Source organism: Struthio camelus, chromosome 15 (assembly GCF_040807025.1).
Source record: "Struthio camelus isolate bStrCam1 chromosome 15, bStrCam1.hap1, whole genome shotgun sequence".
NCBI classification, from domain to species: Eukaryota; Metazoa; Chordata; class Aves; order Struthioniformes; family Struthionidae; genus Struthio; species Struthio camelus.
In genome coordinates this window covers 9,035,601-9,056,533 of record NC_090956.1, presented here as the reverse complement: position 1 = coordinate 9,056,533, position 20,933 = coordinate 9,035,601, and the positions used below count along the sequence as shown (strand labels likewise).

The 20,933-nt window shown below is 39.4% G+C and overlaps 1 protein-coding gene across 10 annotated transcripts in view; it reads left to right on the top strand.

The window, feature by feature from the left end:
* Positions 1–78: 78 nt before the first annotated feature.
* Positions 79–20,933, top strand: part of LOC104149639 (radial spoke head 10 homolog B) — a 30,519-nt gene continuing 9,664 nt past the window's right edge. The window contains exons 1-21 of one of the 10 annotated variants that reach the window (XM_068909242.1): positions 79–120; positions 1,118–1,449; positions 2,019–2,094; positions 2,333–2,401; positions 2,641–2,814; positions 3,936–4,021; positions 5,153–5,273; positions 6,067–6,243; positions 6,952–7,093; positions 7,596–7,717; positions 8,465–8,654; positions 9,353–9,464; positions 10,175–10,254; positions 10,357–10,499; positions 11,384–11,491; positions 12,553–12,729; positions 13,438–13,569; positions 15,038–15,089; positions 18,204–18,320; positions 19,527–19,722; positions 20,208–20,652. In XM_068909242.1, coding sequence (XP_068765343.1) covers positions 1,199–1,449; positions 2,019–2,094; positions 2,333–2,401; positions 2,641–2,814; positions 3,936–4,021; positions 5,153–5,273; positions 6,067–6,243; positions 6,952–7,093; positions 7,596–7,717; positions 8,465–8,654; positions 9,353–9,464; positions 10,175–10,254; positions 10,357–10,499; positions 11,384–11,491; positions 12,553–12,729; positions 13,438–13,569; positions 15,038–15,089; positions 18,204–18,320; positions 19,527–19,722; positions 20,208–20,409 — 2,727 coding nt within the window. In that variant the 5' untranslated portion in view covers positions 79–120; positions 1,118–1,198 and the 3' untranslated portion in view covers positions 20,410–20,652. Of the gene's footprint in view, positions 121–320; positions 509–1,117; positions 1,450–2,018; positions 2,095–2,332; positions 2,402–2,640; positions 2,815–3,935; positions 4,022–5,152; positions 5,274–6,066; positions 6,244–6,951; positions 7,094–7,595; positions 7,718–8,464; positions 8,655–9,352; positions 9,465–10,174; positions 10,255–10,356; positions 10,500–11,383; positions 11,492–12,552; positions 12,730–13,437; positions 13,570–15,037; positions 15,090–18,203; positions 18,321–18,932; positions 19,075–19,168; positions 19,723–20,207; positions 20,653–20,933 lie in introns of those variants that run through there. The other 9 variants (XM_068909241.1, XM_068909243.1, XM_068909244.1 and 6 more) reach the window with 9 other exon arrangements.

The window sequence follows — 20,933 nt, the reverse complement described above, 5'->3', positions numbered from 1 at the left end:
CTGACGTGATTACTTCGTCACTAGCATTGTTCCCATCCCTTTCTAAGAGCTGGGCTTCCTTCTCTGAGAATGAGCGGGGAAAGCCCTCCCAGCCGCCCTGCCGGGCAGGCAGCGCCAAAGGTCAGGCCAGAGCCTACTGCGGTACCAGCAAGGGCCTTAGACGTTTGTCTTTTTGAAGCGGGCGTCCCCTCAGCGGTCGTGCCGGTCCGGGGCTGGAGCTCGGGCGCGTCGCGGTAACGGAGGGGCCCGGCCGAGGCGGCGGGGCCGGGCCGGATCGGGCCGGTTCCCTGCGGGCGCAGTTGCTATGGTGACGGCGGCCGGTGCGGCTGCGCGGGAGGGCGCGGCGGGCTGCCCCGGCCGAGCCGCGCGCGTCGCTTGCGCCGCTCGCGCTCGATCGTCCTGCTCGGATCGGCGCGGAACAGCACGCGCGCTGTCGCCAGGCGACGGCGGCCGCGTGACGCGGTCTCCGGGCCGTCGCCACAGCGCGCGTCCGCGGCCCTGTGTGGGGGTGTGTGTGTGGAGCGGGAGTCGGGGGGGTTGTTCCGCGGCGGCGGCGGCGTGCCTGGGCAGAGCAGAGCTTGGAGCTGTCCTGCCGCTCCCGTAGGGCTCCTAATGGGCGAAACAGCCTTGGGTGTTTTTTTTTTTTTTTTTAAGCGGTAATACCGAGTAGCGAACATCGCAGGTGCATCTGCAACTTGTAACCTTAAAGGCAACTTAAAATCCCAAATGTTTCTGCAGCTGTAGTTTCCCAGGCCCTTATCAAACTCGGTTCTCCTCATCTGAGAGAAACGGCTTTCGGCTTTTCTGCGTCATTATTTCTAGACCCTTAAAGCTGTTCCGGTAAAGATGTAGACCTCTGAATAACAAAACTAAGGTGTCTGACAGCAGACTTTTCTGTTTTAGTGCTTTGGATGGGTTTCTTAAGTCATTCGCGGGTATCCCTTCCTGCTAACCTTGGGATTTATACAGCCCAAGGCAAAACCATTTTACTGGGGAATTGTTGCTGCAGTCACTGCAATAACTTAAAATATTTGTATGTGTTGTAATTAAGAAAAAAGCTGAAATTCTTCATGTAGTCATCTGTTACTTTTTTTTTTTTTTGGTCAACTATATTTAGATTGTGGGGGGAACAAAGTCTTTACAGAAGAAGGCGGCAGATGTTCGGGAGAAAAACACGGGTTGAGACAATTCAATAATTATGGTAAAGGATAAGAAGAAAGATGGCAAGAAATCAGAAAAATCTCTACGTCCTCCTGCTCCTGCACAAGATGCTGCAGTGGAGAGTAGCTCAGTGAAGCCGACAGGTTTGCAGAGCTTGGACGGAGAGGAAGAGCCACAAGCAGATCCTTTGGTGCCAGAGGAAGAGCCAGAGGCAGTGGAAGAACCTCCAGTCCACCATGTTCCTCTATACCCTGAGGAACCTCTTCTTGCTCGAATTATTGTAGAAAGGTATGTTTGCTACAACCACATCCATTAAGTCAGGAATTCCCATTTAAGTATCTATGGTGTGCCTGCTGTCCTACAAATATGGATTTGAGTCTTGTTTTGAGACAAGAACTACCTAGTATACACAGAGGCATCAAAAAGGAGTCTTTTGGGCTATTTAAGGTAGGAGTAAGAACTGTGTGTATTTGTCTTTGTTTACAGTATTACACAAATTAGGTTTGTGTGGTTACTCTGACGTAGTGGCCGTAATAGCTTATTAGCGATTCACGTGGAATTCTGCTGCCTTTCTGCATCCGAGAGTGTTGCTGGCACTCTCTGTTCGCCTGCCAAAAGCCTCATTCTTTTATCTTTGTTCAGGCAGAGTGAAATTTAGTCTTAAGTAGACAGATAGTTTGTGGATCAAATAGACCTACGCCGTTTTCAGTTGTTGTTGCCCTTTACTGTTTCGGGCCTCTGGTGTCTGCACCAGTGTGCAGACTGCAGTAAATTGAAAGTCATTTATTCTGTTTGTCGTGATCTAGTTTTACCGATAGCAACATGAAATGTTCATCTTTAGTTTGTTTTCTTTGTAGGTATGAAGGTGAAAAAGTCCACGGACTGTATGAGGGTGAAGGCGTTGCATATTTTGAGGGGGGAAACACATATAAGGTGGGTGTACAAATTAAGAAAAGAAAAAAAAGCGGATCAAGTTCTAGAACTCTTTCAATGTAGGTGGAGCCTGAGCAGTTAAAATGTGAAAGCTCTATAGGTTTCTGGTATTAAAACTTATTTTGAAACTAGTGGTTGGAGGAGATTTAATACGTTATTTCAAAATCCTACAGTCACTGTAGGCCTAAGTTGTGGTAGGAATGAGTCTGAAAACGATACTATTTTCTTTGTTTTGAAGGGCATGTTTTCTGAGGGACTTATGCACGGACAAGGGACTTACACATGGGCTGATGGAGTGAAGTACGAGGTAAAGTGAAGTGCAATGATTGTGAGTGAACACTGTTACAGCCAATAAGATGTGCAAATTCAAGAAAAGTAGGGAAGTTACAATAATTGGCACAGTACAGGTAGCAACTGCAGAACGATGGCAGTAATTTCAGTCAAGCCTGGGTTCTTCCAGGCAGTTGATTTTATCTCCTTTGCGTTAAGTAGGAGCAATGAGTCACGTGCCTTAGTTTTTCTAAATGTTGCAATTTAATCTTTTAGGGGACTTTTGTTAAGAATGTACAGATGTATGATGGCTGTTATACATGGAGTGATGGCAGCATGTATGAAGGATCAATCAAGAATGGAGTTAGGCATGGATTTGGATTGTTCAGGAGTGGCACGTGTCCAGTTTCTTACGTTGGCCACTGGTGTAAAGGCAAAAGACATGGAAAGGTAAATAGAAACATCAAATGAGAGCATTGTCTTGGGTGAGTAGCATCCAGAACAAAAAACACTCTTGTGCAAAGGTTTGGCCAAAAAGTTTTGTGTTGTTGTTGCATTGGTCTTGTGCTATATATATATATTTTTTTTTCCTAAAGATCTTCTTTGCAGTAGTGTATGCTAATTAAAACTAGTGAGGTGGGCTCTTTTCTGTAGGGATGAACGGTATGCCAAGAGTAATTGGTAACTTGTGTGTCTTGTCTTTTATGCTGCTCCAGTTTGATGACAGTCATAACTGACAGCAGCATCAATAGCCACGTGTAATATGTTTTTGGCAGAATGATTAGCTTCCCACTAATGACAGAGTGATCCCATCTCCCAAACGTGTAATGCAGACTAAGTATGATAACAGCTAAGACTGTCCTATGTGCTATAAGTAACATGTATTTCCAACTTTTTAAATGGGAACTAGCTTTTATCTGTCTCAGTTTTGTGCATCCAGCCTGAGACAGTCTGACATTTTGAAGGCCGATGCTCAGCATGTGAGGAAGATCAGTTCTAATGATGTGTTTTGAGTTTTGTGTCACTAGTGGGACACTAAAATCATGCAGGCTGCTGTGGATGATCACCAGTGGAATGGTCTGTCTGATTCGTTCTGAGAAGAAGCAATGAGACAGGGAAAAACAGAACAGTTGATGCTGTATGCTAGTTGCATGATTGACTTCGAAAGGAAGTAATTGTAGACCTAGTGTTGAAAGTTGAGTTCTGGATGAGTCAGAAAGCTGATCCACCTCTGAAGGGTAACTGTGCTTAAGTTGCCAAAGTTACAATTTGTGAAAGTATTTCCAGCTGGGTTGAGAAATGTGGTAGACTTTGACATAATGTAGTATGCTTTCTTTTTCTTTCAACACTTGGTCTTTTTAAAGGTCTTTACTAGTTTCTGTAAAAAGAGGTTGTGTTTATATTTAATTTTAGCTCTTCAGTTGTTTTTTTTTTTTTTTAATAAGCTGTTTATATCAAAGTGACTGTAGGTAAGAGTGTGATCATGTCTGGTATAATTTATATGAAATGTTTTATTAAACGTAGATAAATATTTAGCTATTGATTTAAATTGACTACACTATTTGTTTCAGGGTACCATTTACTATAATCGGGAATATACCTCTTGGTATTCAGGTGACTGGGTAAATAACGTAAAAGAAGGATGGGGAATTAGATGGTAAGTATGATAACATTTTTGTTTCTATCTTCAGATTTTTTATTTTGCATGTATTATCATACAGATTCTACTATTATTTAAAATGAGTAAAAATACTGCCATTTCATGATAGCATGTATTTTTGTAGTGGAATAAGTAATTGTACCAAGTGCTGGATAGTCAAAAAAACTTATGTTTTGCCTTCTGTATGACTTCAATTTTTATATTGGTATGTTTCTGTAGGTCGTTCCCACAAAGAAAGTCATCTAAAGACAAAATAATCAAAAATCTAATTTGGTAAAACCGCAAATTGTCATATTAAAACAAATCAACTCGATTGATTTGAATAGATGAAGCTCCTTTCGTTAATTAATGAATTATTTGATGGAATTACATGTGAAAGAATATTTTGGCTAGCTATGACAAAGATTCTTTGGACAAAAAGAACTGGTTTTGTTTTACAGTGATTTGTAAGTCAAAAATACGAAGTAAACAATGAGTACCATCAAACCAGTGTATCTAAGTCGCAGTGAGCCAACTTTCAAATGAATGCTAATATCCCCTGAGGTGTTACTGTAAACCTTGTTTTCATAAGATCCAGTTAGAATTCAGTATGCATCCACCGAATTATATAAATGAATAATTAATTTGATCAGCAAAGTTATGCATGTTATAACTGGGATTCCTTGATCCAAAGCACAGCCATAAAAATCTGTTGGTTATCTCTCCGTTACAAAAAACATGTTGTTTTACTGAGGGCTTGTCAGAAAGGTGATATGATGCTGCATTCTTTTAATATCTCGTGGGTATGGTTCTCAGATCATGATAAGCTTGTTTGTACGTGTGCTCTAAGATCTTTGAATTTAATAGTATCTTAACATAATCAACTGAGGCTGGTAAGTGGCCAGCTGAGAATCTTTTCCTTTTATGGAGTCTATCTTTGGAAGCAATGCATGAGTCAGAATTTAGCAATCTTAATACAGAATATTTCTCCTGATGTGTTTCTCTTGCCTTCCCTCAGCAAAAGACACCTAACTCTCACTGAAGACCAATGAGAGACAAACGCTTGTTTATCGCTTTTTTTTATGAGAGCCTGTCTTACTATTTTCTTGTAGTGGCTAGGTCATTAACTTTCTTACTGTCTTCTGGCAGCTATAAGTCTGGAAATATTTATGAAGGTCTGTGGGAGAAAAACTTACGTCACGGAAAAGGAAGAATGAGGTGGTTGACAGCTAATCAAGAGTATATAGGACAGTGGGAAAGTGGCATACAGGTATTAAATCCTTTTCCAGCAACCTCTTTATTTTGATATCTGCTCATTACAGTAGTAAAACTAGATGGAGAACTTTGTGCGGTATCAAAGAAGCTTTGTGTGATTTGCCAGTTGAGATAGTGGGAATGTACTGTTTATTCCTAAGTTGAGTCTCATGTTGTTAGCCATATTCCATTTTTTAAAAGGCTGTTGACTTAGTTTTACAAAATGATAATTTAATTCTCTAATGGAAAATATAAACCTTTTTCATAATAAAACATTAAACATTCGTGGCTATTAAATCACACTGTTCCCTCTTGTAAAGATTTATGAGGCAAGAAGATTTCTGGCATTTTCTGTTCGTTGCCTTTATTATTCTGTTGGGAAAGAAATGAGAGCTACATCCACAGTCTCTTCGCTCTACGTAAAATTGTCAAAGAGTCAGGCTCCTGGAACACCACGGGTCTCTATCTGGCATGGCGTTCCTTGTGTGGCTGTTCAGCATTGCAGTCAAAAGGATTCAGACAGGAAGGACCTCTTTATGCCAGTCCTGTTGGCAGAGCCTGCTTAGGGATGTGTTGATTCAGTGTATCGTCTGAATGCTGCTCCCATGCATCTTGGTGGAGTAGTTGTACATACAGTTTGAACTACTGCAGCTGTCCGCTGGTGCTCTCATTTGAGAGTTTTATCAACAGTGAATCTTAGAGATACCTAGGCTCGTCCACTCCTTTTTATAAAGCAATATACCTGTAGCAATAGTAGCTCTTTTGGTGACTTCTTTTTTTCTTTTTTAAAATACCCGTTATTTTTTCAGCATGGGTTTGGCACCCACATATGGTTTCTGAAGAGGATGCCTTTGTCTCAGTATCCCTTAAGGAATAAATATGTAGGTGATTTTGTAAACGGGGATCGTCACGGACATGGGAGGTTCATATATGCCAGTGGAGCAGTGTATGATGGAGAATGGGTTTGCAATAAGAAGCATGGCAAGGTGAGTATTGACAAATAGTGAAAGAACATTAAATACAACACAAGAAGAGACTTTATTCTGCTCTATGTAGTACATCCCTAGATTTCCATACTGAAAACTACATCCAATTTGCATTGTGGATGGAATCCAAGCATAAAGTACGGATTCCACTGAAAGCAGTAGGACTCCTTCGAAGGACCTTGCTGGGCAACAGATTTGACTCAGTGGGTTAGGGTTGGGTGTGTAAATGGAAATGTATTTTACAGTGGAGTTTCAATGCAGTAGGTGCGACTTGATTTTTTTCAACTGTTGGTCAGTACTTTTCACTGTATATTATCATACGAGCTAATGGATTTCAATCTATCCTCACACAGAGATGTACTCACATTAACGGACGTTTTTTAACGCTGTGCCCCCAGGGTTTTTTTTAAGTGTTAGGAGAGACTGTGGACTATATGAGGGAAGAATGTTTATTTCTCAATTTCTGTTTCAAAACAAAAACAAGATATTTCTAAATTTTTCATCTCAGCAAGGTATTTTAATTAACAAGGGACAAAGTACAGTGTAAAAGAGGGTAAGGCAAATTCTTTGCTTTGTGTTATCTCATATATTGCATTTTAATGAGATTTTTGCCAGGAAATTTAATTGAGAACATTAGAGTTGTTTTTACTGATCTTTCATTAAATGGGAAAATTTGTATTGAACTTAATCAAATGAGTCTGTCTGTAGGGCAAGTTTGTCTTTACGAATGGGCATGTTTATGAAGGAGAGTTTATAGATGATCATATAGCGGAATATCCTGCTTTTCAAGTGGATGCATTGAAGGTACAAGGTCTGAATGCCGTTTGCACACAAAGTCCTTTTGGCACCGGTAAGCAGCTTAAGAAAGCAACAAATTCTACTTCACATTTGTTAGTCATTACTTTGTTAGTTATTACTTTTTTTTTTAAATACTGTCAAGCTGTTCATACTTATTCAAGAGCCAGACATTTCTTCAAAGAACTTTGAGAAGGAAGAGTTATTTTTATAATTAATGTTACTTCTTGTTTCTCGTCCACAACACTTGGAGTTGAGTGACACGTTCATAACACATCTTGTTATGGTTTTGGAACACTGTAGCCTGGAAGTTTCATAAATATCAGCATTTGCGATATCAGCATTTTCTTTTTGTTAGTAGTTAGATTTGCCTAAATGGCTCTTTAATGGTTATGCTGTTGATTATTAAATATCTACTTGAAAGACCTTAAAAGAGTCTGTTATTCTCTCTTTGAAGTCAATAAGATAAGAAGGAATGATATGCTTTATTTTGCTTGTATATTTTTGAAATTTTGAAAATTTACTTTTGTTTTGTTTTTATTTTTCTTACTTGTTAGAAACCATCAGAATAGTCGATGGCTCAAGAAATACTTCTCTTTTGGGACCAAATATTGAGTTAGATATATCTTCACTGCTTGACTTCTTCCCAAAGGAAGAGAGACAAGAAGAAATTAAACAAGTAAGAGCCTATTGTCAGTTTTCTTCCACTGCTGTGCTTCACATAACTGTAATTTCTGATTTGTGTGTATAAAGTAAGTCTTTACATTCGAGAATTATCCAACATCTAAAGACAATGAAAACAGGAAAGCAAAAAGAATGAAAAGACGGTATTGTATATTCCTGAGCATCCACTAGAAGGGAATAAAAAATATATTTATCTATCTGGAAGGGCACTCGTCATCAGCTTTTAGTTACTGTGAGGTCTGGACGGGGTCTCCACTGATGCATTCCATATGCTGAGTCCAGTGTTCCTGGGTGAAAAGGTTTGAAATTAAAACCTTTAGGTGACTTTGTCTTTTATTAGTACAAGGGACAGTGATTCCTGTTGGATGTTTTTTGTTCAAGAATTACACAAAATTTTCCATTTAGCTACATAAATACTGCTACTGCGCTGTATCGTGCAAGTTGCTTCTCACTCCTCTGGTATCTTTTACCTACCTTGTACAGCAATTTATATGCTTTTTACTGGGACTGGCAAAGGGTTTATTGTTAACGGGGCTGATGTGTTAATTTGCTGGCAAGCAAACAGTATGTTTGATGACTGCAGTTTGTAACTACATTTGAGTAATGTATCATGAAAACTTAACCAGGAGCGTGCTCTTGGAAGTTGTAAGATAAAAAGTATTATGCCTCATTATGGGATTGGTACATGCTGATCCCTACTTGCCATGAGACTATACTGAGAACTTAACACTGCTTTGTTTAGATAGAATTTGCTGTGTTGAGACATATGACGGAACTGAGAAGAATTTACAGCTTCTATAGCAGCTTAGGCTGTGATCATTCCCTTGACAACACCTTCCTGATGACTAAGCTCCAATTTTGGAGATTTCTGAAGGACTGCCGGTTTCATCACTGCAACTTAACTCTTGCTGAAATGGACCGGATATTGAGCGGTTTGTATTTCCGTTGACTAGGGACTAGAATTTAGGAATTTTAATAGTAAGCTGTGGGGAGCTAGAGAGGCGAGTTCTACTGATAGCTCAACCCTGAGCTCAGTGGGCCTGAGCGTGTCCCTCTGTGCCCTTGCATTCTTGCTGGATGTATTAGCACTTACCCAGGAACTTTGGGACCTTAGGTGAGAAAATGCAAAACAAAAATACACTCCAAAATTGCCATTACTTTTACTTGTAATGTTTACAGAGTCTGAGAAAGAGAAGTCGAAGAAAAAAATCTTTGTATTTTTTTCAGTGTTCTCGGGAGTTTTGGGTTTGTTTGTTTTTCTTCTTTAGAGCCAATAAATGAGTCAGTTCCATTTAGAGCTGCTGTGGGCCTTTATCATAAAGATGTACTTCAGTGTCCCTAGTATATGAAGGGATTAATTTCCGCTTCACTTCCCCTTTGATTCCCATGTGCTATGAGGGTGCGTTTCCAGAAAGAGAACTTAAGATTCAGTTTTAGCTGGGCCATACTGCCTTGCCCTGCTCATTTGGAAGTGATGCTGTGTCTGATCTGATTCTTCCAGGAGTGTTGTAACAATGTGGTAGGTAGAGAGTGGGAGGATAAGAGAGTCTTATGGGCCAGTGCCAGTACAAGCGTTTTAATATAAATGATAACAATAGAGATTATTTTTTCTTGGGTTTTTTTTTTTTAGGTGATAAAACACCACTTGAAGAGATACATTCTCCATATGAGACCTTACTGTTCAGAACATTTTTATCTTGCCTTATTCATCTAGCATTTCATATCTATCATGAGGAGCACAAGTAAGTTTCATCTTCTAGTGAAATTAATTTGTGTAATCAGTTGGTTTCTGTCAGGGCACCCTCTCTTTTTATTCTCCTTTGCCCAAGGCATCTGCTTGCCCTTGCACTCTTGCTTGTCCATTCCCTTTTCTGTTGTCCGTGCTGATACTATGCAAAATAGAGTCCCAGTGATAAGGGACTCAAGGGTTCAAGGGTTTCATTCTGCACCTGTATTTGGTACGAGTGTTTCTTTTGCAGGAAACCATGCTGTCAGTATATTAGTGCTTTTGGAGATGTGTCTATGGGTTTCTAATATGTAACTATATATATATATATATTTTTTTTTATTACTCTGTATAAATTGTAGCAGATAACTATTAAGAGAACAGTAGACTCTAGAAATTCATGCGGACTCTTGATCCTACTACATGGAGGTGTTTTTGAAAATTCTACTTCATGCCTTTCACATGAATTGTGTAATATCTTTCATACTGAGCTTACTTAAACGTGAATCTTCTCTCCTTGATTCCATATAAGAGGGTAGTAATACAAGCTGGTCTTGGGAAGGACTCTTTGCAAGAGAGTCCTAAATTTCACTGAAGAGTTCTTCTGAGAAAAATCTTGTAAAATTTTGACAGGATAAATGTACTTGTGAAGTGTACTTGTAAACATAACTTTATTTGTACTTCTTGTGCATAAGAAAAGAGTGTGTATTTTTATTTCAACTGCAGAGAAAAAGGTCCTTACCTGCATAAGTGTTTCTTAGAAATGATGTCCAGGAATGTTATTCCAACTGCAGGTCATGTACAGGGTAAGTAATGATGTTTCTTCTGTGCCGTTCAGAATTCATCAGTTAGTAAAGTACATCGGAGTTTTAGTGTAATTGTTATTTTTTCTCAATTAATTTTTACAGGTATTTTATTTTCCGAACGTGCTGTTTGTGCCATGAGCTACATTGGCAAATGCTGGGAAATATACAGAGCTTTTTGTAGACCGAGTACCAAGCCTCCATTTGAACCCACAATGAAAATGAGGCATTTCCTTTGGATGTTGAACGTAATTATCTACACTCTTTTAAATTTTTGATCTGGCTAAATGCATGTTTGTTCAGTTTATATGGGCATTTTAAAATTCTTCCTGTAGCTCCTATGCAGTTATAAAGGTATGGGTAATGTTATTTGTATGAGCTGTCCAACAGATGTTAAAGGGACGCTTATTGTGGTGAATGATGGTCCTTTTCAGGACCACATTCTGATTTCTTATTTGAAATCAGTCTTAGACAAGTACTTTTTTTTTTTTTTAAGTGAATATAAGTATTTTTGCTGGTGATTTTTCCCCCCCATAAAATTTATGCACTAGAATGTCATATTAGTAGAACTCAAGATTGGCAGCTCTTGAAATAACAAAATAAAGCATTTTAATAATTTATTCATTGAAAGTATTTATTGCATTATGGACATGAGATTCTTTTCTAAAACTCAACCATTCAGGGACTGATCCAGATTACAGTGAAGTCAGCAAATGACTCCCATTGGTATGATTGTGTTTTGGGGCAGGCTTTCACTGATGAAATCCAAGCCTATGTAGGCTGCTGGAAATGTGATACCTCATTGGCAGGCCTCTTCGAAATAAATGCCTTTTGATTCAGTCATCTTTTTTTTTTTCTGAAAAAGATTTTAAAAAAATCAAATGGCAAAACTGTGATATTTTATATTTTTATTTATTAGCTTTCACAAGCTCTTGCTTAGCACTGTTTTTGTCATCTAGGAAGAATTCCCATTGATTTTGGTAAGGCCAGGATTTCACTCTGTCATTAATTATGTGCTGGAGGTGTCACTTGAAACTGCTAGAAATTTTCACGCAGGCTTTAAAGGGAGTTAGATTAGTTCCATGTGGGAATGCTTAAGTGTTGTTAACGTGTAACATTTAATCTTACACAGGATTTCAAGCTTCTAAGCAAACAATTAACTGCTCCAAGGCTTGTGGAAATACTTATCAAAGACCATCCCTTTCTATGTGATGGCAATAACAGCAACCTGGAGCAGGAGGTACGTATGGAAAAAAGCACATAATAGTTCATTGCTACAGGAGCAACTAAAATTAATTTTAGAAAATGCTACAAACACTGACCTATGTACCAAAACAGGAAAAGAATGTAATTTATTATTAAAAAAAAACAAAAACAGAGCACAAGCTTTAAGGCTCTGTTTTTAGCTTCCTTTGCTCTGCCTCGTTTATCTTCCATGCTTCCATGTTTTGCTAGCTATCTTGCCCATCTAGTACACTGTCAGCAAGCATGCCTGTGCACTGAACGTACAGATAGATACGCCTCAACACTACTGTGACAAACAGGGTGAAATTCCATCTCTGTGAGACTGCTGCTAGTAATAGTTTTGGTTTTGTGGGGCAAATGCAGTGGCTATACAGGGATGAGTCTCAGTACTCCCAACTACCGAGGCATGTGTAGGAGATGTTAAGATGGGTCAGCAGTGAAGGTGTGAGCCCACTGATTCTGGAAGCCTGATGATCTGTGAAACCTGAGGATGCAGCACTTCCCATGCCACTCATCAATGTATGGGGTAAAATAGTGACTGTAGAAGATTCTTGAGCTGCCTGACAGCTGACCTGCTATAGAGGGCCTTCACCCTTAAAGAATTAGCTCTTATCCAGTGATAATCTACTGTAAATGATATGATTGAATGTTTTTTTTAATCGATATCTGCTGAACTGAACGCACAGTATAAATATTACTAAAGGATTAATTGTACACACTTTGTTGGGGTTTCTTGGGGGTGTATTTTAGATAATAACAAGAACTTAAATTTATCAGAGAGAAAAATTTCTTGTAATTCCAGGTGCAGTGAAAATCCATGCAGTGTTTTATTTTAATTTGACTTGTGTAAGGCATAACACAGAATATTACCTGCTGATTTTTTTCAGCTTTAGCCATTTATAAGTTTCCTTCAGAAAAAAAGGATGTTTGAGAAGATACGGTGATGCCAGTGAGGCTCAATAAGCAGTTTTGAATTCTTTACTTGCTCAGATGTGTCCACAATAAAGAGATTTTATAAAAATGAATTAATTGATGACTATGTTTGTTTTACTCCAGTTGGTTTTTCTTGAATTTGTTGAAGCTCTTCTGGATTGCGCACTGGTGTATGTTACCAGTGATGTGATGAAGCAGCAAGTAGATTGTTATAGTCAGAAAGGAAGTAGCTTTAGAATTGAAGATCTCTCCAAGGGAACTGCAACTGTGACTCAGTACCCAGAATATTCTTTGTCCCAGGTAAAGTTGGTGTGGACCTCATAAGCATCCTTATTACATGTCCACTTCCAGAGCAAAGCCAGAGAGACATAGAAACTGAATTCCTCTTTTCATATAAGTAGTTATTTGATTGGATCCTCCTCCTGTTTTTTGTTCATTGTTACTTTAGACTATAACATCACTGTAGACAGTCTTAATACAGTTGCACATTTTCCTAGGTAATTATAAATAGACATAATGTATTTGGAAGCCTTCTGGTGTTCCAGAGGGAACTGACAAACGGGTAGACTGGTGGAAGGTGTGCCTCTCTTGCTTAAAGTTGAATCTGTAAAATTGCCCTGTAAAAATGGCATTGCAAGTGCTGTATGTGACAAGACTTGCTCGTTTCCCACAGGGCAGCTGAAGGTATGATTTAGTCCGTAGAATTTCTGTTACTGGGAATTATGCACAAGTTGAAAGTATTTTTATTAATTTGCGGAGCATTCCCAAACACCTAATTTCACAGTCACTGTAAGCTAGCACTGCCACTGAATCCTACCTTCTCCCATTCTCTGGCTACTTAGTCCCATCCTATAGGACCCATTCCCATGTGTCATTACTAGCATTTATGTAGTTCCACAGTGACCCGATCCAGTTAAATTAGCAGTGTTTTCTGAGGCTAATTTAAAATCATCATTCGAAGTGCATTCAACATACATATAACTTTCTCTCATGTTTTTTTTTCATTAGTCCATTTACAACGGAAGTGTGATTAGTACAGACATAAATGATGACATTTCCGAGGCAGCTGAGCTCTACAGTTGCCCATGGTCGTCTTCAAGCATAAGTGTGCTATCAAAAGACAAAATAAAGGCACATGAGGTACGTAAAAAGCTTGTATTGAAAGCGGAGTAGGGGTTTTGCTATTCATGCGTGACAGAGAAGGCAACGTATTTTGAAGTTTTAAAAGGGACTAGAATTTCAGCTGTTATTAACTGCGGTGTGTTTCTGTGCCTGGATGTGTTTGTGAACCTAAAAAAATTATGCATTTCCATTGCTAACAAAGCATTTGTTCCCATGCATACCTTCTGCTATTTTTATTTAGGCTATTAGGTGGTATTCTATATAATAATAACACAAGCAGAAGGCAGTGATGAACAAAACTACAGATTTAAGTTTATTGGCAAGGTAAGGAGTGAGCGGATGAAAACTGTGCAAAAAGATTTGGTAGCACTGGAGAAGGTAATCCTAATATTACATTTTTTTTAATATGTAAAAGCATGCATCATACTTTGAGTATGTTCAGCTTGCTGAAAATGAGGCTTCTTCTAGCTCAGCATATTTGTAACTTGTCTGCTTAATTTCTAGAATAATCTTCTACTCATTTTTTTTTTTTTTTCCTTCCTGATAGAATTAGAGTGAAGACAGGGGCATAAAAGCCAGCTGAAATATATGTTTTCACACAGAAGGAATTCCTAGAAACATATTCCAAAATTAGAGGCAGGTTCTTCTTCCAGCAAACTTTTAAATTTCACTGCCTTTACAGTTTCATACCCAGTAAGGTTATATTCTTTCAAACCTGGGCAGAATCGGATGGTGAACTATGATTGTCATAAGATTCTTGATAGTCCAAGAACAAAAATGTTCTGTTTTATCTCTATGATTCCAGGGTAAGACAATAAGGATAAGATTACTATTTTATCTTGGAATCCCAGAAATCAAACAGAGAATTTAGAAACTTTCTGGCATTTTGAAAATGTGCTGACATATTTGACCTGCTTTGTTGAGCGACTTGCTATCACTTAGCGGAAAAGAGCGATATCATCAGGCTGCAGAAAATGCTTGGGAAGAAAGTCAAAAAAAAATTTGGAAAGGTTCCTTCTCAGATGTACTATTGCTGCTCTCCTTTTCACTGGATATAATTCGTGGAGTATATTCCTACACTCAGGAAGAGAAATTCATTATTATTTCCTCAGGCATAGATAACTAATGGTTTCGAGCAGAGGAACACATAAGAACAGAGGGACATGTCTAAGAACAGGACCTTTAATTTCTCTGGACTTCCTCTTGCTCTGAAATAGGATAATCCTACTTCCCTGGCTTGTGTCGGAGGGAAAGTGCTCAAATTTTGAAAGTGAGAAACACTATTGTAAATTAAACGTTTTGAAATAGGTATAATTGCAGAATGTGCTTGCTTGGCAGCTTCCTGTCTTTCAGTGCAGTAGCTGGTACTATTCCAGAATGCTCTGTGGATAGAAGTTTGAATGACTCAAACAGACAATGTAATTTCAGTTTCTAATTTGAACACAAGCTCAGGCATTTTATAACCTGATTCAAAACTTCTTGCCAGTCACTGATACCGTGTGAAGACAGAGGGCTTTCTCTTCAAGAATTTCATACGGGTGAGTATTGGAGTTCATTCTATAGCATCTATAAGCAGTGGTGCTAGAGGAGACTCACTCTTGCTACAGCTTTAAAGATAATTTAAAAGGTCGATCATCATTGGAACAGTTGTACATGCATGGAGGGAAGCAGCATTCTGTTTTGCAGTTATGGCAAGGTTTAACTCTTTACAGTAATGTTCAGTTTCACACACCTGGAATATTTGGTGAGCTGGCCGAGTTTGAATCTCTGAACTTGTGCTGTGAGGATTTCAGAATTGTTCCTTCCTGTTGAGATCATGTATTTGAATATAGTGTAGGTGCTTTTTATTAGCTTTTTAGACCTAGGACTTAATTATGTGAACACTCACAGGTGGTTGGTCGCTCTTCCTGCCTCAGGCGCTGACTCAATGTGTTTGTCTACTCTAAGTTAACTCTCCATCACTCTGCTTTCATCTTCTAGACAGCATCTTTGGATTCTGTGCTTCTGTTATGGGCATGTGGGCACAGAAGGAGGAAACCTGAACAGATGAGGGGAGGTGTCATGATGGGTTGTTAGGAGCAATGGCCGTGTGCTGGCTTAGCTGGAGCTGAGCAACGGCTGTTGACTGTGAGGTGTGGTGTGGTGAGACTGTTCAAGGGAATTCTTAGGTTTTACAGGGAAAATCCCCTCTGCGGTTTGCTTGCTATGACTTGCAACACTAAAATTCCCGCTCTTCACTATGTCACTCCTCCAGGCAACGGAAGGGTTTTATTCTTATTTCCCACATTTTCCTATTTCTATTACTGACATGTTTAAGTGCCTTCCATCTCATTGCTAAATATCAAGAAAATGGGCAGCTAATGATAATATAATAATGGTACTGTTTATATATAAAAAATAGCAACAAACTGCATTCACTCTCAGCTAGCTGCCCTCATGAGCTCCTCTTCTTTCACTTCCATCAAAAAGTTACCTGTAATATTCAGAACCAATCCCACTAAACCACACTTGCACAGGTATCACATCATTAATGTTCATAAGGAATAACAATGCTAGAATCTTACAGTAATAGTTAGGGCTCACATGAATAGTATTGTATTGACCAGTGACTGTGTTTGAAGGCTGGATGTACATAGTGAAGGTGTTTGTTAGTTTGAAGGAGGAGAGTCAGGAGATAAGATGGTACATAGTGCAAATATGTCAAACTTGGTCCAGCAGCAGAAGCAACTCAACTGTGTTACGCAATTCTACTCCAAAGCTAACAAGCCTTGCTGAGCTGTCGGAAGGGTTAATAAAATACATGCACTGAGAACAAGTCTGGATTTTAATAGGCATAATTAGTATTTTTACTTATTTTCTTATTTATTTACATTTTCTTATTTACTTATTTTGAACACCTTCAGGCTGAATTATTTTGGTCTGTATGGAGCTTTATAAAGAAGTTTTGGGAGCAAAAACATGCATAGATTTAATGAAAACTGGATGCGTATTATTTCAGAGTTTACATCACTGTTTGATTATACTAAATATAGATGTATTTGCTGGGTCTTTTGCAATAACACCTTTGGATATTTTCCCAGTATTCTTGTATGACAGCTAAAGATCCTCAAAAAATCCTCCCAGTTGCGACTGTACAGATGCTTTGTGTACCATTCCAAGGTGTGCATCATGAAGGAGAATATTTGTGCTTATAAATTGCATCAATAAGCTCATTTAAAGCTACAGGCTATAGAACACTTTCTTAAAAATAACTCAAAGTTTTTTTCAAAATAAATTCTTTCTGCTCTGTTGCACTTATTTTGGCATAGAAACAGGAAGTTGAACTCAGCACTGTTTCTTCATTATAAGCAATCGTTTCAGCTTTTGACGCTGTCTCCCATCACATCCTCCTAGGTAAGCTCAGGAAGTGTGGGCTAGATGAGTGGACAGTGAGGTGGATTGAGAACTGGCTGGATGGCCGAGCGCAGAGGGTTGTGGTGAATGGCGCAGAGTCTAGTTGGAGGCCTGTGGCTAGTGGTGTCCCCCAGGGCTCAGTCCTGGGTCCAGTCTTGTTCAATGTATTCATCGATGACCTGGAGGAAGGGACAGAGGGCACCCTCAGCAAGTTTGCTGATGAGACTAAACTGGGGGGAGTGGCTGATACCCCAGAAGGCTGTGCTGCCATTCCGAGGGACCTGGACAGGCTGGAGAGGTGGGCGGAGAGGAACCTCATGAAATTCAACAAAGGCAAGTGCAAGGTCCTGCACCTAGGGAGAAATAATCCCCTGCACCAGGACAGGCTGGGGGTTGACCTACTGGAAAGCAGCTCTGGAGAGAAGGACCTGGGAGTGCTGGTGGACAACAAGTTAAACATGAGCCAGCAGTGTGCCCTTGTGGCCAAGAAGGCCAACGGTCTCCTGGGGTGCATTAGGCAGAGTGTTGCCAGCAGGACGAGGGAGGTGATCCTGCCCCTCTACTCAGCCCTGGGGAGGCCTCACCTGGAGTACTGTGTCCAGTTGTGTGCTCCCCAGTACAAGAGAGACATGGCACTCCTGGAGAGAGTCCAGCGGAGGGCTACCAAGATGATTAGAGGGCTGGAGCACCTCTCCTATGAAGAAAGACTGCAAGAGCTGGGCCTGTTCAGCCTGGAGAAGAGAAGATTGAGAGGCGATCTCATCAACGTGTACAAGTATCTGAAGGGAGAGTGTCAAGAGGATGAGGCCAGCCTCTTCTCCGTGGTGCCCAGCAACAGGACAACAAGAGGCAATGGGCAGAAACTGAACCAGCAGTTCAGTTCCTTTCTCAGGAAGTTCCACCTGAACCTGAGAAAAAACTTCTTCACTGTGAGGGTGACAGAGCATTGGAACAGGTTGCCCAGAGGGGTAGTGGAGTCTCCTTCCCTAGAGATATTCAAAACCCGCCTGGATGCGATCCTGGGCAATATGCTCTAGAGGTCCCTGCTTGAGCAGGGAGGTTGGCCTAGATGATCTCCAGAGGTCCCTTCCAACCTAAACGATTCTGTGATTCTGTGATCAGTACAAAACTATTTCAAGCACAGGTCTACCTGATATGTCATGACAATTTATATTTTTTTATGCTGAAGACCAAAACTGATGTTTAATGCACAGAATTACAGATAGATAAAAAGTCATTTTAATTTTCTTTCTTTGCAGTATCAGATACTGTCCTCTTACTCCACACAGCACATGCAGATGTCAAAGATACTCAGTCATTGTTCAGCTGGGATACGGAAAAAGGACAAAGTTTGTGCCCAGCAAAGGAATTGGCAGGTAAAGCGGTCCTACTGCTTTTAAAAAAATGACTTGTTAGCTTTTGATTTGTAACTAACTAACTGTGAAATTTTAATCGTACACGCAGATTTCAGCTTGTCACAAGAGGGCAGTAAATGAACATTAATTCTAGAGGAAATTTTTTTAAAGAAAATGAAACTTAATAATTAATTTTAATACTTTTTCCTTTGAATTTTCTACAATTTAAAAAAATGCCACTTTCTATTTGTAGGGCATCTATACACTTTCATTTGTGTTTACTCTAAGGGAAGATGAATCTGCAAGCCTATTTTTCTTTTCTTTTTGTTTTTTCCCAATATCTCTTGGCCAAAGGAAAGATATTACCGCTCTCCCTTGCTACTTTTACTTAGGGTAAGAATTATTATTAATTGTGTATTCAGGAGAGAGCTATCGCCATTAGCTGAGACAGAATATTTTGCCTTATGACAGACCTGCATTCATGCAGAAAAGAAATCAGTAAGAGTATTTTTCATATGTAGAGGGTAGTAACCTTCATGCTATTCTCATCTTTTTATACCATTTTCCTTCTGGCTGATTAGCCAGTCTCATCTCTAATACTCTTTGTGCTTGTTAATGTTTCTATGACTAAAGAACCGTAGTCCAAGAACGTAAGAAGCCAATGTGTTCTTTGTGCGGTCATCAGCTCTCTCACTGGAATCTGATGACTGAAAAGCTACAGAGCAGAAAACATCATTGTCTCTTAAACAACCAGCAGATGGGCCTCAGCGGATTTGCTGTGGAAAACATCGCACGCGATAATTTTTTGAAAGTCACACATGCTTGCATGCAGTTCAGTTGTTTCACATAGTCATGTTCCCCCTGTACAGGAGTCCTAGATGCTGAACTGTTATCAGATGACTGTGAAATGAAGATATTTATGATAGGATTAAAGGGGAAGGCTTATGTTCTTCTGGTGCCATGCCCAGAGAGCAGTAGCTTTGAAGAACCACAAAAAGGCCTTCCCCTTTCGCTCACATCAGTTAAAAATTTCTCACGTCGGGCATATTCCATACCACGCAGAAGCAAGTGTGCATCACCCACAGATACGGAGGGGCTGGCAACACATCATAGCCAGTGCAGCCAGACTTTTTAATAGCAGAGTATCAAATCTGAACTATCATAGCCCAAGAAGAGTTTAAAATAGAAATACCTTGTTAAATAAACTGTGTAATTCTCATGCTACAGAAAAACTAGAAGAGGAAAAAAATGAACAAATTGAGGAACTTGGTCTGCAGTCTTGTCAGGTGCAAATCTTTTTTACGAGCAAGTTCTTTCCTGCCTACCAGCATGAACAAGTGCTGAAGGGAAAAATAAAAGAAAATCAAATTCGGGATGCTGAAATAGCTGAGCTGAGGAAACTAAAGGATGAGGAGCTGGCAAAGTGAGTACTTTATCTTGAAGAGATGGCTTTTCTAATAACAAAATTATTGTAATCTGCCTTAATGAAAGTAGTATAGCATACCATAACTGACACAAATCATCCAGAGATAATAAGCAACATCCAGAAGGTAATTAATGTATGACTGCTTATAAAACAACAAGGTAAGAAGATAGTTTCTCTTCATTTGTCATAAGGGGTAATGAATACAGGAAGCCTTCAGACTACAGAACTATCTTACAGCTCTCTGAGTGTATTTATTTCCTGGCACTTGAATCCTGCTCTGTATGAAGCAAGTTCAGCTGAAGATATTTTTGCATAGTCCAAGTCTGACTTAAAGTGGTAATGAGAAAGACTGTCTGCTTCTCTGAAGTAAAATATTTCATCCTATTCATACTGCACACACACATTTGGTTGCTTAGCTGGTAGAAGTCTTTGTATGCACTTTAGTATGGGAGACTTAATGAATTTAAGCTTTGTCTGCTTAGACTTGCTGCTGGAAGAGAAGCAGAAGAGGCAAAAAGACAAGAAGTTGCAGTAGAAAAAGCATCATCTGAGCTCAAGAATGCAATAGTTCAGGAGTCAGAGTCTGTTGCACAGTTAGTACCTCCTCCAAAGGAAGAGGCATCCATTGTACTACCTCCAGTTGTTACCAAGGTGGGTGCAGGGACAAAGAAAAAGAAGAAGTAAATCTTCTAATGAGGACTGTGGAAACTTCAAGTATGTAAGTGTTTTTTGAAGCAAAAAACCCCACTTCCAGTAGGGTCTAAAGCACAAGTGTTATAAAAGCTATTTGCATGAGATTTGCTGATTCAGGCTGAAGCTTAACTCCATGGCCAGCTGTCTCCCCTTAAACCAAGGGAAGGAGAGTATGTAATCAGCTGCATATGAGTATAACTCTTTACATAAATAAACAAAGCTATTCCAGAAGCGAGTATTGACTCTGTTTGCTAGAAATGCCCTCATTGTCACATTGAGGCAGAACTGACATCCCATCTCAAAGCTGTATGTCTCCTGTAAATAGTTTCTGCTTAAAACAGGGTCTATATAATTGAAATACTGCATAAGCAAATACTTTTTGTGGTCAGGGAGGGATTACTTTTATGCAAGCATTTGACAACAAAAAAGCAAAACACATTGAAGCAAGACCTTCTAAGAACAGATGAAGCTAGAACACATGAAATTTAGAATTAATTGGGCATTAGTACTAGTTG